This window comes from Cucurbita maxima, unplaced genomic scaffold (genome assembly GCF_002738345.1).
Source record: "Cucurbita maxima cultivar Rimu unplaced genomic scaffold, Cmax_1.0 Cma_Scf00091, whole genome shotgun sequence".
Lineage (NCBI taxonomy): Eukaryota > Viridiplantae > Streptophyta > Magnoliopsida > Cucurbitales > Cucurbitaceae > Cucurbita > Cucurbita maxima.
The window spans coordinates 223623-240949 of NW_019272107.1; the positions used below are offsets into that span (position 1 = coordinate 223623).

The 17327-nt window shown below is 33.4% G+C and overlaps 3 protein-coding genes across 4 annotated transcripts; 1 reads left to right on the forward strand and 2 right to left on the reverse strand.

Moving 5' to 3' along the window:
- Positions 1-973: 973 nt before the first annotated feature.
- LOC111472879 (putative expansin-B2) lies at positions 974-3300 on the reverse strand. Of its 2 annotated transcripts, none has more exons than XM_023118474.1 (3): positions 3089-3300; positions 1962-2268; positions 974-1333 (listed from the first exon to the last, which is right to left on the reverse strand). In XM_023118474.1, the coding sequence occupies exons 1-3, from the start codon at positions 3267-3269 to the stop codon at positions 1000-1002; spliced, it is 822 nt and encodes a 273-aa protein (XP_022974242.1). In that variant the 5' UTR covers positions 3270-3300; the 3' UTR covers positions 974-999. The 2 variants fall into 2 exon arrangements, with proteins under 2 accessions (XP_022974242.1, XP_022974239.1); XM_023118471.1 differs by lacking the exon at positions 3089-3300 and adding an exon at positions 2343-2554.
- An 8016-nt stretch (positions 3301-11316) lies between these two features.
- LOC111472885 lies at positions 11317-12598 on the reverse strand. Its single transcript, XM_023118484.1, has 2 exons — positions 12382-12598; positions 11317-11814 (listed from the first exon to the last, which is right to left on the reverse strand). Exons 1-2 carry the CDS (start codon positions 12495-12497, stop codon positions 11679-11681), a joined length of 252 nt encoding a protein of 83 aa, XP_022974252.1. The 5' UTR covers positions 12498-12598; the 3' UTR covers positions 11317-11678.
- A 478-nt stretch (positions 12599-13076) lies between these two features.
- On the forward strand, positions 13077-17281 carry LOC111472888 (NADH dehydrogenase [ubiquinone] 1 beta subcomplex subunit 3-B-like). Its single transcript, XM_023118487.1, has 2 exons — positions 13077-13420; positions 16958-17281. The coding sequence occupies exon 1, from the start codon at positions 13187-13189 to the stop codon at positions 13409-13411; it is 225 nt and encodes a 74-aa protein (XP_022974255.1). The 5' UTR covers positions 13077-13186; the 3' UTR covers positions 13412-13420; positions 16958-17281.
- Positions 17282-17327: the final 46 nt, after the last annotated feature.

Consider the following 17327-nt stretch of genomic DNA (forward strand, 5'->3'; position numbering starts at 1 on the left):
TTTCAAAACATAGATATTTTCCCTTTTGAAAGTCCGTAGATCTTTTCCCTTTTGGAACCATTCCAAATAATACATATTTTACTTTTGGTTTTGGAACAATTCCAATAATACAAAATTAATTAATTAAACTCTTCAATTAATCAATTTTCATTCATTAACTATAGTCACTTCAGATCTATAGTTGCACTCTTATACAAGCAGGACAAGTTATATCCATTGATATAACCATTACAAGCAAGTCGATCATTTACGAGTTGTTCATAATTACAATTGGGTCAAAAGTCCGTCTTACACCTGTAATTAAATCTTCCACCATAAGTACCACTAATTCTCTAATGAACAATTTGTTTATGATCTAATCATAAACCAAGTTCCTTTCGGGCCAATGAGAGGGTGGGGACCCATTGTTCAAGTCTCGAAATCAGTACCTTAAGAAAACAAATCATCTACTTTCCTTATAAGGAAAAGAGTGAATTCTATCTCATGATATTATGTTCCCAACTTCCTCTTTGGTCAAGTCCCCAAAATTGTAGGCATATTGAATTGGCTACTATTCTCATCCATGTAAATTAAAGGACAAGCCCTCCGCAGGAGTTTATAACTCACTCAAGATTAAGATCGAGTCACATATGATCATCATGTGAAATATTAATCTTTTTAATTAACGGATTTATAAAGAGATATTAAATATTTTTTGGTCAAGTCTTATATAAACTCATTGTATAAGATACCCCACTTACATGTCTCCACATGAACGATTTGAATCAAATCATTTGTAACAATTACAAGGTGGGTCGTATCACTTACATGTCTCCACATGAACGATTTGAATCAAATCATTTGTAACAATTACAAGGTGGGTCGTATCAATAGTGTTACCAGGATAAGACACACAAATGGGAATAACCCAAAGGTGTATTATAAGGTCAATAACCCAAATGGGAATATATTATATAAATATAAAGTTTACTAATTATCATTACTTTTAAACTCCGTTGACTAACCCTTGAAGTTGACCACTGATCTATAAGTCTTCCCCGGCTGCCACCCTGCCGGAATCACGTTGTTAGCCACCACGGCTTTCCTGGATTCCAGGGCAGTGAGCCTGAAAGAGAAGGGAGCCTTAAGGGCGGAGCCATAGTCCAGCTTCCAAACTGCACCCCATGACTGCTTCATGGGAATCCATGAACCCGAGCCCTGCGCTTGTTTCAACTCCACTGAACCAAGAACTCCATCTCCATTTTGGTATTCGATCAAAGCTGCAAAATAGTTTGGGTTCGACCCTGCATCCACCACGAACTGGATCGACGTTCCACCATATTTGCATTCCACCCTGCATGTCGATGTCACAGTTGTACTTGTCTAAAGCATATTCACAGTGACTCAATGTGCTTGTCTAACAGTATTCTATAAAGTGTCTTGTAATCTTTTCTCGATTGGTTTAAATAAAAAAATGTGAGTATTTCTCATAGAGAGTTGTGTTCAGCAATCCCAAGAAATAATTTACAAGGAAGGAATATATCTCCATTGTTGTGTTGTGAGGCCTCTGGAGGAAGCCCACAACCAAACCATGATAGCTTATACTCAAATATGAGTATTTCCCATCAAGAGTTGTGGTCCACCAGAATAATTTAGAAGTAAGAAATATACCTCCATTGATACGAGACATTCTAGGAAACCCACCGTCAAGCCATGATAATTTATGCTCAAAGTGGAGAATATCATATAATTGTGGAGAGTCGTGATTTCTAACACGATTTGTTTCAAAATCTCGACAAATTATTGGTCGTGTTTTAATAAATCATAAATTTAAATGGTCGGAGGAATATTTTGGTTGAATATTAGAATGTATATGCTATTTATGTTTCTTTATTATTATTATTATTATTATTATTATTATTTTAAAATTAAACCCGTCGTTAACTCAAGTTAAATCATCATTAACTAGAGTTAATGCATACCTTTTATATTGAACCTGTAGTACGCCAAGATTGCGGAGCTCATCGCCACGACGAGAAGCAGCCATAGCACCAAAAGCAGTGCCGCTGAGGTCGAAATGGACAGCGTCGGAAGCACAGGAACCGCCAGGACAACTGTCAGTTATAACCACCGTCACCGGATTCCGGGAGCACGCGCCCTTTACCGAGCACTTCACTTGATAACAAGCTCCACAGCCCTTGCCGGATTTGAACAAGGAAGGGCCTCCCGCCGCAATCAACGACGAGAATGGCGGTTCCCCCACCGCGTTTCCGTACCCACACGCACCTCCTAAAACACAGTCATATTATAAATAAATCTAAAAACAATATTCAATGGAATTGGAGTGGAGGGTGGAGAAGTACCGTCGCTCCCGGCGCCGACAGGGCTGCCGTACCAGGTGGCGACGCCCGGGGACCAGCCGGAATTAGAATCGTAGGAGTCATAGTTGGAGAGATTAAGGGATTTGGGATTGAAGCAAAAACAAGGGGTAAGTGAAAGAGAAAGAAGGGCAGCAAAGAAAAGGGAATGCTTGAAATTCATCATATTGAATGAAGAATTAAGCACAAAAATGGGATTGAATCGCTGCTTTGTGCTGTGAAAATGGTGGAGTTTGGCCTATTTATAGATGGGGAGTGAAGAAAAGGAGGCGTGGCTCAAACAATTAGTTCACATTTTCTTAGTATACTCTTTAGATGGGGAGTGAAGAAAAGGAGGCGTGGCTCAAACAATTAGTTCACATTTTCTTAGTATACTCTTTGTTAAGGATATTTAGTAATAAATTATAGTTTACGATATATATTATATTTGATATTTTATTATAAGATAAATATTAGATATTTGCCTTATTATCGTATCTTTTTATTTATTGTTATTTCCATTTATTACTATTTCCATATCCTTGTAATTCATTTGATTATAAATAAGATAACTTTCACACCATTTAGGTGTGGTGGATTAATCAAACATTCACATGGTATCAGAGCCCTCTCGGTTTAACAACCCCGATCCTTTCTTTTCAATGGCTTTTGAATCCTCTAATCTTCTTCTCCACCACCCCTGCTGGTTTTGACGCCGCAGGGGCAGTCTTCATGGCTGCCGNGAGAAGTACCGTCGCTCCCGGCGCCGACAGGGCTGCCGTACCAGGTGGCGACGCCCGGGGACCAGCCGGAATTAGAATCGTAGGAGTCATAGTTGGAGAGATTAAGGGATTTGGGATTGAAGCAAAAACAAGGGGTAAGTGAAAGAGAAAGAAGGGCAGCAAAGAAAAGGGAATGCTTGAAATTCATCATATTGAATGAAGAATTAAGCACAAAAATGGGATTGAATCGCTGCTTTGTGCTGTGAAAATGGTGGAGTTTGGCCTATTTATAGATGGGGAGTGAAGAAAAGGAGGCGTGGCTCAAACAATTAGTTCACATTTTCTTAGTATACTCTTTTTGGGATTTTCTTAGTATATTCTTTTTGATATTCACTTCAAGATAACATGAGTTAATGGGTATGAAATGATTTATATCGATTGTCTCGGATGCGTCGTGTGGACAATTATTACAATCTATATCTACAAGTTGCATGTTTCTATTTGTGGTTAAATTGCAAGAACTACAGGAAAAATGTCGGTTTGTGATAGTTTGGGAGGATAATTTTCACACTCGTAAGGAGTTCAAGACTGGTACAGTGACAAAGTAGGGTTACAGAAAAATGTCAATAGCTCGATATAACAAAAAAAAACAAGACTGGTACAGTGACAAAGTAGGGTTACAGAAAAATGTCAATAGCTCGATATAACAAAAAAAAATGTCGGTCTTCATATTGGAACCGCCTTGTAATCACAAATTTTGTCACAAAAGGGCACCATAAAAACTTTGAAGGTTAGCCATGCCGGCCATGAATTCTCAAAAGGGTTTGTTTTTTGTTTTGTGTATTTAGGGTTTCATGCAACCGAAAGCATTTTTGGAATTCTCAAAAGGGTTTGTTTTTTGTTTTGTGTATTTAGGGTTTCATGCAACCGAAAGCATTTTTGGTTTTATTGATTGGGTTGCATGAGGTTATTCCAAAATTCAAAGCATATATCGAGTTGGGTTAGAGAAATCTTTTGGACCAACTCGAAATTTCAAGTTAGTTGAGTTGGTTACTCAAGCAATTAGAATAGAGTTCTCAACTCAATCCTCTGTTTACGTGTTACGTTAAATTGAGTTGTCACGTTATTTTAAAAAAAAAATAATTCTTATCCACCTCTGTTTACGTGTTACGTTAAATTGAGTTGTCACGTTATTTTAAAAAAAAAATAATTCTTATCCACAATATATATTATATTAATAATTAAAATCTCAAACATTTACAAGCCACTCTATATCATTAACATCGATTACAAATGTCAAATATTATTACTTTTTATAATATCTTAAAAGTAAGGTAGGGTAGGTTTTCATCGATTACAAATGTCAAATATTATTACTTTTTATAATATCTTAAAAGTAAGGTAGGGTAGGTTTTAGTTGTAACTCTATTTTCAGGTTGGTTCAGAATCTTTGCTTTTTCAAAAATTCAACCCAATCAAAACTATATCTAAACCATCCCAAACTTTTAACACAAGGCTAAAATTTTACATTCTTATAATTTTTTTTTAAAAAAACATTAGAAATAAAATATTTTTAAAATCCAATTTTTTTTAAAAATAATTATAAAAAAAATACACGATAAAAATAATAATAATAATAATCAATAAATAAATAATTAAAAGATCATTTAAAAAATAAAAAATAAAACTTACCCATCTCTCTCAAGTAACCTCTCATCCCAACCATATCCTCTCTCCTCAATTCACTGCAGAATATAACAGTTCGTCCAAAAATAAACAGAAGAAATGTAATTTGAGAAAAAGTAAAATCCCTTTCAACGCAGATTTAATTTGGTATGTTATTACAGTAAATTTTATTTAGATTTTCGAAATTAAGTTAGTTAAATCATGTTCCTTTATCAAATATTTTACAAGATCGTAGGAAATTCTATAAATGTAAGATAGTAACCAAAAAACAATGGATTAAAAATAATATAAAATAAAAGAAGAAATACTGTTGGGAAGTAAGGAAATGCAGATTGAATAAGAAAACTGAAATTTTGGAGGTAAGAATTGATTAACAAAATTGGCCAATAATATAGGTTTACAAAAATAAATGAGGAGGAAGAGTAATATCTGTTTAGAAAATGAAAATCTAATTTGTTCGAAGAATAAAAGTAATTACAGAGATGAGGAGGGAAGATTGAGGAAAGATTTGGTGAACATAATTTAAAAATAAACCTGAAAATATCGGAGGACAAGAAACACAATAATTACGGTACGATGCGTTCAATATATATTGATATGTGTGAATTGTTTGTGAATCGATATGTTTATGATATGTTATGTATATGTTATGATATGTGAATTGTATGATAATAATTACGGTACGCTGTGTTGAATGATATGTTTGAGATAGGATACGAGAAGGATGCACAAAACGAAATGTAACGATATGAGTAAGATACGTTCATGAATCGTTAAAGTTATGTTACATACTAAAGTGTTATGGATATGAGAGATTGATAAAAAAAAAAATACAGTTAGGTTATGGGTAGAAATGGATAGGTTTGGAATAAATTGATAGAACGATAGCGTTAGAATACGTTCCTGTGATGATATGACTAAGGTACATTCATGTAACGATATGACTGTGATAGGTATAAGAACGATAAGGCTATGATAAGTTAGAGAACGATATGACTATGAAGTGTTTATGACATGATATGATTATGATACGACATGTGAATGACAAAAATATATATATATATTGTCATGTGATATGAAATATGTTATGGTACGAGATATGTGATAAATTAACATGTTTATGATATGTGATACATTGTGATGTAATATGTTATGGTTTGATATGTATATCATGAAATGTTATGTTAAAAGCATGAAGCGTTATGATATGTCTCTTAAATTGTGTGTATACAACATGATATTAATGACATAAAATCATGATAAATGGGATGAAATATAACTCCGTTCGAATTATGTATGATATGAGAACTGAAGAATGAGAAACAATATAATATGAATGATGATTGATATCTAAAACAATATGATATGTACAAAATGCTAGCGAGGTTGTATTAAATGATAATGAAAATGAAAAAATATTGGGACCTCATGCATTATGTGTGCTCATGCATTAGGGGTACCCCTATTCCATCACGAGGGTACAGATTCGTACATCCGTTAGGCAAACGAAATATCATTATGCTTTATATAATGTTGCCGTGATGGTTACTAATTCTAATGAGTGTTTGGCAAAAGTTGAACTACCAGAGAAGGCTCGCCCGACAAGAAAAGGAGTCAGCGGTGTGCGAACTGGGTGAGCCCATACTTGCATGCATGGGCTGTGTGTAGATTATATGGTACACATCCAAATATCCACTTAGAATAGTGTAGTAGGAAAAAAAAATAGAATCTCGTTATTGCATTCGCATGTTATTGCATTATACCCAATAGTGAGGACACTTATGGAGTATTTCTTAAAATACTCAAGTCACATGTTACGTTTATTTCAGGTTAAAGCAAGACATTTCTGTACGGCTGACGACGACATCGCAACTCGAAACCATGTCACATGCATAGGTTAGGTATATTATTTTTTTAGACTTAGGCTACAATATGATGTTTTTTATTTAAACGTTTATTTATTTTATTGTCTTTTGTTTTGTCAGTGTTCTAAGTTGAAGATTATGTTTTATGAAAATTTAAATAAAGTATTTCTGCATAAAGGGTAGAAAATTTTGAGTCGTTACAATATCTACCTGATGTATTTGAGAGAAGAGCCAAACTAAAAATTAATATTAATAGCAAAAATCCAAATAAGTTTTAATAAATTAAAAAAATAAAATAAGAAAATGAGGCGTTCGTTAATGAAGCCGTTAATGGAGGTTATTTAGGCGTTGAATAACTGATTCCCGATGTCCCATCGTACGCCCCAAAACAGTCCACCATTTTCGCACGTGCCACTCCTTTATTATATTTTTTTTTAATTTTCTTCACGTAATATTTGCCGTAATTTTGGTTTTCTCTTCCCGACATTTATATTAAATTCCTTTACGCTGTTTCTCTCTCTCCCCCATCCTTTTCTTACTCTTCAAACAACATATATTTTCCATTTTAATTTCAATTAAAATATTTACCCTTTCAATCAATCAACCATATCTTAAAATTGACTTAATTACATAATATTATCAAATATAATGTATCCCTTTCAATCAATCAACCATATCTTAAAATTGACTTAATTACATAATATTATCAAATATAATGTATTTATCTTAAAAGATTGCTTAATTATTTTAAAATTATACAAAAAATTATCAAATTCTTCCACGTCATTGTCACGTTTTTTTGTTCAACATTTTACCATACGTACCTACTAAAATTCTACGTGGTAATGACTTGATGGGTACGAGACACATTGACTTTTCGTTCAATATTCTAATGATTTTTTTACTTTAACCAGGTAAGTTTCAAATCAATATAATTACCTTTTAATTTTAAATAAGAGGTAATAAATATTTTTTATAATTTACCAAAAAAAAATAATATAAATGGAGGTTCAAATCTCTGACTTCTAAATAGGGTCGGTTAAATATATATAAATATATATATATATATGAATGAATGAAATAAGGGATTGATAATGGAGTTTTGTATCTTTGTTGGCGGCATACCCATCCCCATGGCCTTCTTAATATAAATATATAGAAATTGAAATTTCTACAACCCACATGGTTATTAGCGTCATGTTAAGGGACACATAGTAATCAAATTTGTTGATAAGGTTAAATAAAAATTATACAAACAACCAAATTCACGTGCCAATCACTTTCACTTTCATTCATCAAATCGAAAAACTATCATATTTTATTTTCATACGATATTTTTGTCGATTCAAGCATAATTAAATAAAATATATTTTAAATATGAATAACTCAATCTCCACTTTCGTAATTGAACTAAGAAAGGATAGAAATTATGATTTGTTTCACAAACGCTCTCTCTCTAATCAAGTGTTTTAATTAACTAGATGGATTCGCCTGATCTCAAATCATATTTTTTGCCTGATCTCATCACATATATTTTTTTTTCATTTAAATTTGAAAGCATAGTTTATAATATTTTTATTTTGTTGAAAAATTAATTATGTTAAATTTAAGTGAATAAGGAAAGTGAAATCTCAACCATAAACTATATTATTTTTTTCAAAAAGGTTACCAACTAAATAATTTTTGTTTTTTTTTTCATAAGGGAGACAAAAAATGTATTTGGGTGATAGCTCCATTAGTGATTAAGTTGTGTACCAACGTGGGGGCGTTTATTAAAAAGTCGTACTTTTAAATATATGCCAAGAAAGATAATGCCCAAATTTTTGGACCTTTTGAGATTAGGTAAAATGTAATTCATATTCTTTCGATAATTATATTTTAGGTTTTTGATCGTCTTAATCTTTAACTTATATGTATAAAAGCAATTTTATTATAGGTGTATACGAGTTGGTGAAAAGTAAACAATTTTAAATACTAAGTTGTATTAAAAGTTACCCAAAATATTTTGACCATTCTAGTATCTACATGGTTTTTGAATTAACATTTAGTACGAGAAGGATGATTATCTACCATATCTTCTTAAGGTGGACGATTCTTAATTATTTTAGAATTGGGTTTCATAGAACATTTTTTGTTCTAATTAATTCCAAGTTCTAATTTATTTATTATCTTTGGTCTAACTCCTATCTTTATTTATTTAGATAATTTAGAACCCCCTAGCTTCAGAGGTGATGTATAATAGTTTTTATTTTTTTACTCATAATTTCTTTTACAAATTATATTTACCGTCTTTTAATTTTACTATTTATTTTTGTATTTCCTTACTTTATGAAGTAATAAACATTGCTTTTAATTATATAATGTTGAACTATATTAAAATATTTTGATGAAAAATTTATTTATTTGAATAGTTATAAATTGATTTGTGTTTGTTTATGAACTTTTTAATACATTTTCATCTAAGATTATATTGAATAATTACGGACCGTAGATAAAAAAAAGTTATAAAAAAAAACAACCCAATAATAAAAAATAAAAAAAACTACATAATTCAGCCCAAATAAAAAAATATCAAAAAGGAAAATAACCTTCACTTGCAAATTTAAGTGAAGAGAGATCTCGTCAATTTGTTAAAGTAGTATATATTAAATCAATTAAATTAAAAACCAAGAATATAATTAACAGAATTAAAAGAAAGATAAAAGGAAATATAGATACAAGGCTAACAGAATCGAATGAAAGAAAACATAATCCAAAGAAAGAAAGATGAAATACAGATAGAAACCAAGAATATGACTAATATAATAGAGAAAAAAAATGAAAGAAACAGTAAGAAAAAAGAAAATATCTGAACAAAACAGTAAAAGAAAATTCTAGAATGTCAGAAAATGTTGAGGTATTAAATGATTTGTATGAAAATAATACAATATCAAACATAAATAAATATTTATAAGACTTAACTCAGGCAAAAACTATAAAGTTGGCATGAAGTATAACACTTGGTTCACATGGGCTCAAACGTAAAATTTATGTCATGACCTCACATAGGTTGAATGGACAAAATCGAACTTTTGTTAAGGATAACTTCGTATCACCAACCTAAGTTAATCAAGTAAGTGGTCTTACTATCGACATGATTCTACACGTGTCATATATATTAATATGTGTGAATTGTTTATGAATCGATATCCTTATGACATGATATATATATATATATATATATATATATATATATGTTATAATATATGAATTGTATTATAATACTTACGGTACAATGTGTTCAATGATATGTTTGAGATAAGATACGAAAATGATGCACTAGACGTAATGTAATTACATGAGTAAGATATGTTTATGAAACATTGAAGTTAGGTAACATATCAAAGTGCTATGGATATAAGAGATTGATAGAAATGATATGGTAACGATCAATTGACAAAAGAATATGTTTAAGTTACGAGTAAAAAGGGATAAGATTATGATAGATTGATAAGACGATAGCATTATGATTCATTTCTATAACGATATGACTAAAGTACATTCATGTAACAATATAACTATGATAGGTAAAAGAATGTTAAGGCTATGATAAGTTGGGGAACAATATGACCGCAAAATGTTTATGATATGATTATGATACAACATGTGAATGTGATATGATATTAAAATGGTATGAGATATGTTATGGTACAAGATATGTGATAAATTGACATGTTTATGATATGATATATTGGAATGCGATATGTTATGATATGGTTTGTATATGATGAAAATTGTTATGACTGGAAGCATGGAATGTTATGATATGATATATTTATGGAATTTGAATGATATGATATGTTTGACATGCAAAACAACAAACTAGCATGAAATACAACTCCGATATGCATGAAAGATATGATAAACAAAATGTGAAATGACATGTTGAAACCTCATGCATTATTGTGTACTCATGCATTGAGGGATACCCCTTACCCTTCACAATAGTACGGACACGTACGTTACAAGGTAAGAAAACGATCATTATGGTTATCATAATGCTGCGATGACCAAGCAAGAGAACAATCATTATGTTTATCATAATTCTGCGACAGTCAAGCACAAAAACGATCATTATGTTAACCTAATATTGTCGTGACGATTACTAGTTCTAACAGGTGTCTGGTCTAAGAAGCTCCCATAGTATGCTTGCCCGACAAAGAAAGTGGCCCAGCAGTGTGCGAACTAACTGATGAGTCCATACTCGCACATATAGGTTGTGTGTAGAGTATATGGTACACATCCAAATTACCCGTTTCGACAGTGTCATAGGAAAATAGATTGAAATAAGAGGTCCAGCCATTGCATTCTCATGTTCGCTTTTAACCCCAGTAGAGTCACTTAGTATTTCTTTAAATATTCAACCCACCGACAGTAATATAGATCATTTATCAACAAACAACATTGACCATTATAAAAGTGGTTTATCCACACCACCATAGCTGAGAAAAAATCTTAAAAGGGAAAAGGTTTCAAAAAAGCATCAAATCTTGAAACTGATAAAGCCAATCCTCACATGAACAGCCCTTGGAAACGGACAGGTTTGTTCAACCTTCTCTCTACTCTGCCCTAAAACGTATGAAACAATTTAAAATTTCAAGTCCAAATCAAAAACTTAAAATCGAGTAAGTCCCATGATCGAATAGCAATTTGATGAAATAATTGAGCTGCAAATCAAGTCCAGAAATGTTTTTATCAAAGAAATTCTCGCCACAAATCAGAAATACTGGAATGGAAAGAAGATGAGAGTTTATCCCTACTCATCGTCCTGCTCCTATAGAATCTATCCCCTATAGAATCTATCACTAAAATACCTCTACAAGGGATCGGGCGAAGGGAAGCAAAAATGATTTTTCATTAGATGGAAAATTCAAATTATTAACTCCATGCTTGTGAACAAGTGATTGCCCGATAATGAGCAGGTAACGAGCTGTTCATCTGTCTGCTCTAAATTGGTCAACAAATCAGTAATTCAATTCTATAAATTATAATCAATGAAAGTGGCATACCAGAACAAAGGGATGGGCTTATCAATCATCTTTTAATCTCCTCAATAGCTTGGAAACCCATCGATTCACGCATCGCTTTAACGAGTAACCAACCAACACCCCGGCGACAAAGCAAATACCACATAGCTTTGAACAAGTCAATATCGATACTACTTGCCTGCCCCCATACACACACACACACACCAGTCAAATTTATCATATTACAACAAATGAGGAAGACTGAACTTTTGTAGTTTCTGTTCAGTATAGATCAAAAGAAACAATCATATAAGTCCCCAAAACTTAAAAAATAAATGAAATTCGATCTACCATATAAATTACTCCAATCCAAAAGAGTTAAGAAAAAGTGAACCATCAAAATGAAGATGGAATCGAACCATTAAAAAGGAAAAGGGAAAAAGATTCCCAATGATTAAGGAAAAGGGAAAGTAATCCAACGGAATTGGCAGAGAAGACACAATGTTGTTAGAAATTTGAAGAGTGCCTTCAATATTCCAATTGTGGAAAAGAACAAAAATCAAACAAAAACAAGCAACAAATTGAGAAACGGGTGATTCCACCAATGGCAACAAAAAAATATTAATAATAAACCCACTGGCGGAGGAAAACCCCGTAATCAACCGCACGAGTAAGGACCGATTAGAGCCCCAAGAAAGTGGACGGAAATCAAGGCGAATTGAAAGACAACGAAGACAGATCGAAAGAGAGAGGGATGGAGAAGTACCTGGGAGGTCTAGTGGCAAGCAATAGACGAGACTGATCAGAAGAAGATAGGGCGGAGGCGATTCCTTCTCCACTTCTCAAAGCTTCCACTGAAGAAGGTAACGCCGCCGATTTCATTTCTGCCGTCAACAATCGCCGTCGGATTTGAAAAAGAGAGAGAGAAACAAAGTAGGGTTTAGGAGCCGTTTGAATTGTGGAAGAAGGGGGTGGGAATGGCATTAATTGTAATATTCTAATTTGTTTTTAGGCTTTTTTTTTTTTTTTTAATTTTTTATCAGTTATTATTTACTCCCTGTGCATTATATTTAATTTTTGTGTTATAAAACTTTTTGAATCATTTTATTAAAATTATTTTTTTTAATAATTATTAATATTCATGATTCAACCCAACTCAAAAATTTAAAATTTATCGAGTACAAAATAAACAATAAAAGTATATTATTGTTTTATTAATAAATTATTACAACCGTATAAGATTTATAAATATATCTGATTAATGTAACATTTTGATTTTTTTAGATATAAGTTCGACTAAATATTTACCATTAAAGGTTTATATAATTTTATTAAAATTATTTAATTAAGCGTTATTTAAAGGATATTTTAAATGTTTGCTAGAGCATAATATTAGAAATTATAAAATAACAGATTAATTATAAATCCAGAAACAAAATTGAAGGGTAATATAGTAATTTGGATTAGTGGCTGGGAAGGCTGAAAAGCGAGGACAGGAGGAAGTGGCGATCTGCACCCATCCAGGACGAGGTGAAGGAGCGCAAGGAAGCGGAAATCAGAGCTGTTTTGCAATGGCGAATAAGCCTTTGGGATCGACTGGAGAGTTCTTCAGGAGGACAGACGAGTGGAGGAAGCATCCGATGCTCACCAATCAGTTCCGACATGCCACTCCTGGCCTCGGCATCGCCCTCGTTGCTTTCGGCATCTACCTTGTCGGCGAGCAAGTATATAACAGGATCCATTCTCCTTCTTCCTCTCACCATCACCATGCTGATGCTTCCTCCGCCACCCATTAACTGTTACCGGTGATTTCCCTAACTCTTCACTCCGGTTTTCATTCTAATACTTTCTTCCCTCCGCCGTCGGGGTGAATTCTGTCGTGTTTGAATCTTATGTATTCATTTTCCCCTAGTTTTCTGTTTTAAATGAATTTTTATCCCGCTTTCATCTGAAGAGAACGAATGTGTTTCTTTTTTTTTTAAATCATTCTAGGTCAAGGTTGCCCGTAATTTCAATGGGGTTTCTTTTTTATGTTCTAGAATTTCGCAGTGCTTCCTATTTTTCGATGTGCTATTTCTTTTTAAATGTATTCTGCGGCAATCTGTGGCGTGTTATTGTCTATAATCGTTCGATGCTATAGATCTGTCTTTTATGTATACTTCGAAATAAATTAAGGGAAGAACGCAAAATTTTTCCTGCTGCTGGTTATGATAATTTTGAATTTCTTGGAAGTTTAGCCTGATTAACTTTGGTAATTATGTTAGTGATTGCTGGAGTGGTAATCGTTTTTATTTTTAGTAGTCTGTATTTGATATATTAATTAAGTCATGGGATATTTACTTCGAGTTTTCGATTTCATTATTCATGTATTGCTTGCATCTTCATTCTTACCCAAGAATAGAGCTTGGTTCTTGTGTTTAACTGTTTTGGAGCTTTGTATGAAGGAATTGTGTCTTGGTGTTGTTTCTGCACCTACACGGGTATAGTCTCTGTTCTGTTCATTTGTCAAACCACTTTAAAATTATGGAACTTAGGAATAGCTATCTAGAGTACCAATTTGAATTTCCTGTTGCTTAGCTATGTGACAAAGCCTCGCTATGTCAATTCCCCCTAATGATGAGGAGAAAGGTCTTTTAATACTTTATTTCTTCTGAAGAATGCTTCTAATAGAATGTAGATAATATCTCAAGCTGTAGGCATTTATATTTTCTCTGCAGCATTTTTCATTAGAAATAAACCGCTCTCCATTAAATAACGAAGTTTCATGGCTTGACAATGCATCTGGATGCGCAAGGGCATCACTGGCATATGTGTGTCTTATCCCCAAGTCTTTTTCTGAATTTAATGCAAGGGGAATTACCGATCTAGTGTCCTATCTCTTAAAAAAGATACGGTATACAAGGTGAAATACTTTAGGCTCAATCTTGTTACAAGATTATATAAGATTATAGTTATAAACTTGGTTGATAGATTGACGAAAGTCCTTCCTTGCACTATTTCCTACTCCCAAGGGGCCTGTTCTCTGTTAATTAGAGATGCAAGTATGAATGAGCCCAATGTCTGTCTTATCTCTTTAAAAGAGATAAGATATACAAGGTGAAATACTTTAGACTCAATCTTGTTACTAGATTACATAAGATTATAGTTATGTCTTGGTTGATAGATTGAGGAAAGTCCATCTTAGCACTATTTCCAACTGCCAAGATACAAATCTAATACCAAGTGTTGATTGCTAACCAAGTCATTGAAGACTAGGAAAACTGATGACCATGTGGATTTCATACATGAAGTCATGAGGAGGAAGGGATTTGAGTTTAAGTGGAGACCTGAGTGTGGAGTTGTATAAGTTCAGTAATTTTTTCCCATATTTGTCAATGGGAAACCTAGGGGCAAGATATTTGCTTCTATAGGTCTTAGACGAGGGATCCTTTATCACCCTTTCTCTTTATCTTAGGGGTGAATGTTCTAAGTATGTTAATTTCGTTTGGAGTGCATAAAAGGGGTGGGAGAGGGGTTTAAGGTGGGAAAGTAGTTAAGGAGTTGATTCATCTATTGCATTTTCAGCTTGTTGATGACACCCTCTTTTTCTATTCGGGATTAGGAGGATCATTTGTTAATCTTAATGGTTTTTTTATCTTTCTTTGAAGTTTGTTTTTTCCCTTAACATTAATAGGGGCAAAAACTCCACTGTAGGTTTAAACTTCTACCCCTCTAAGTTGAGTTCTTTGGCTTCTTTGGTTGGGTGTGAGGTGATTCAGTTCCCTTCATCTTATCTAGAATTTCTTTTGGGTGGTATTCTGAAGAGTGAGAGTTTATAGAATCTTGTTATAGAAAAAATTCATAACCGGTTGTCTACATGGGTAAGCATCTTCTTCTTGGGAGACGTACTCTTGTTCCCTTGGTGTTGAGTGGATAAAAGGGGTGGGAGAGGAGTTTAAGGTGGGAAAGGAGTTAAAGAGTTGATTCATCTAGTGCATTTTCAGCTTGTTGATGACACCTTTTTCAATTTGGGATTGGGAGGATCATTTGTTAATATTCTTAGAAATTTGTTTTTTCCTTGAGATTAATAGGGCAAAAGCTCCATTGTAGGTTTAAACTTCTGCCCCTCTGAGTTGAGTTCTTAGGCTTCTTTGGTTGGGTGTGAGGTGATTCAGTTCTCTTCCTCTTATCTAGAATTTCTTTTGGGTGCATGTACATATTTGGGTTGGCCCAATGATATTCCATTGGGGAGGCCCTACGAGCCGATCCAAATGTGGCATAAATAGGTCGGCCCATGGGTCAGTTCGATCAGGCTGGTCAAACTTTTCTTTTGGACCAATCATGGATCAATGGGCTGAACTTGGGCCAACCTTTGGGCATGGCCCTGTTGATGAGGTTGAACCCAAGGAAAAGGGAATTCAAGATTTGAACCCTCGATCTTCAATGGGTTTCTCTCACAATTATCTTTCTCACATCTTGCTTGCCACTTTCAGGCTTCCCTTCAAGGCTTTAAAACGCGTATGCTAGGGGAAGGTTTCCACACCCTTATGAAGGGTGTCTTGTTCCTCCTCCCCAACCAATGTGGGACATCACAACTTTTTTACCCTAAAGATGTCTTGTCTTTCTCTGCTCTCTGAAATAACTTTTCAAAGGTCAAAAATTTCTTGTGACAAGTTTTACATAGGAAGTCTATACCATGGATCGTGTTCAAAAACACTCTTTGTGTTGTACTTGCTTTGGTGCATTCTTTATAGGTAGCAAGAGGGGGACCTTGATCATATGTCATGAGGTAGCCAGTTTGCACAATTGCTTTGGATTCAGAGGGATGGGCTGATTTAGATGTTTGTCATGTAGTAAGGATGGTTACTTATGGTTGAGAGCAGGAAATGTTTTATGGCATGCTAGCTTCTTTGTTGTTTTGTGGGACATTTAGCTTGAGAGGAATAGGATGAACTTTATAGAGTTCGGGAGTTCGTGTGTGGAGATTTGGGAGACCCGTGGATATATGGCCTTTGTAAATAGGAGCTATGTTGTATTATGTTGGATTGAATTAGGTTTTGAACTCTTTTTTGTTATTGTTTTTGTTTTCAGTACTATGTCCTTGTATATTATTTCATTTCTCTCCATGGAAGCTTGGTTTCTTACCAAATAACTAAATAAAACTGGTATTTCTAACGTATAATATTTTTCTCTTTGTTTTTTATGAAGTGTTGTTAATTGAATAGATTTCTATGACAATGTAAAACTTTTTCTTCCCGATGTGTTATAACCAAAACATCCTCACTGAACTATCTCCTCACTCTTAATGTGTTCGTAAATGTTGTAATCTGTGCAACTTATGTGACTTCTTGCTAATTTTGCAGATGCTTCCTGCTACTGAATCTCAGCTTGGAGTACTACAACACTCTTTCCCTTTTACCCTATTTATGTGCAATAAAAGTTCCTTACTGGACAAAGCACTTGATGAAGATTGTAAATGTATTCGATGAGTTTGGGATTGAAATTTGCATCAAGACTGAAATTTTTTAAGTTTATAATCTAGTGGTTCTAGCAATTAATTTTGCACATAGATAGTAATAAGATTTTTTGGTAATGATTTTGTTTATCATGGCTCCTTGAATGATCTCTTAACCCATATTGTTCTCCTAGCAAATGTGTAGCAAAATGATGAACATAATTGAAAATTAGACTTCCTGTAAGTAGTCTTGAATGCTTAATCTCCAGGAAACTTAT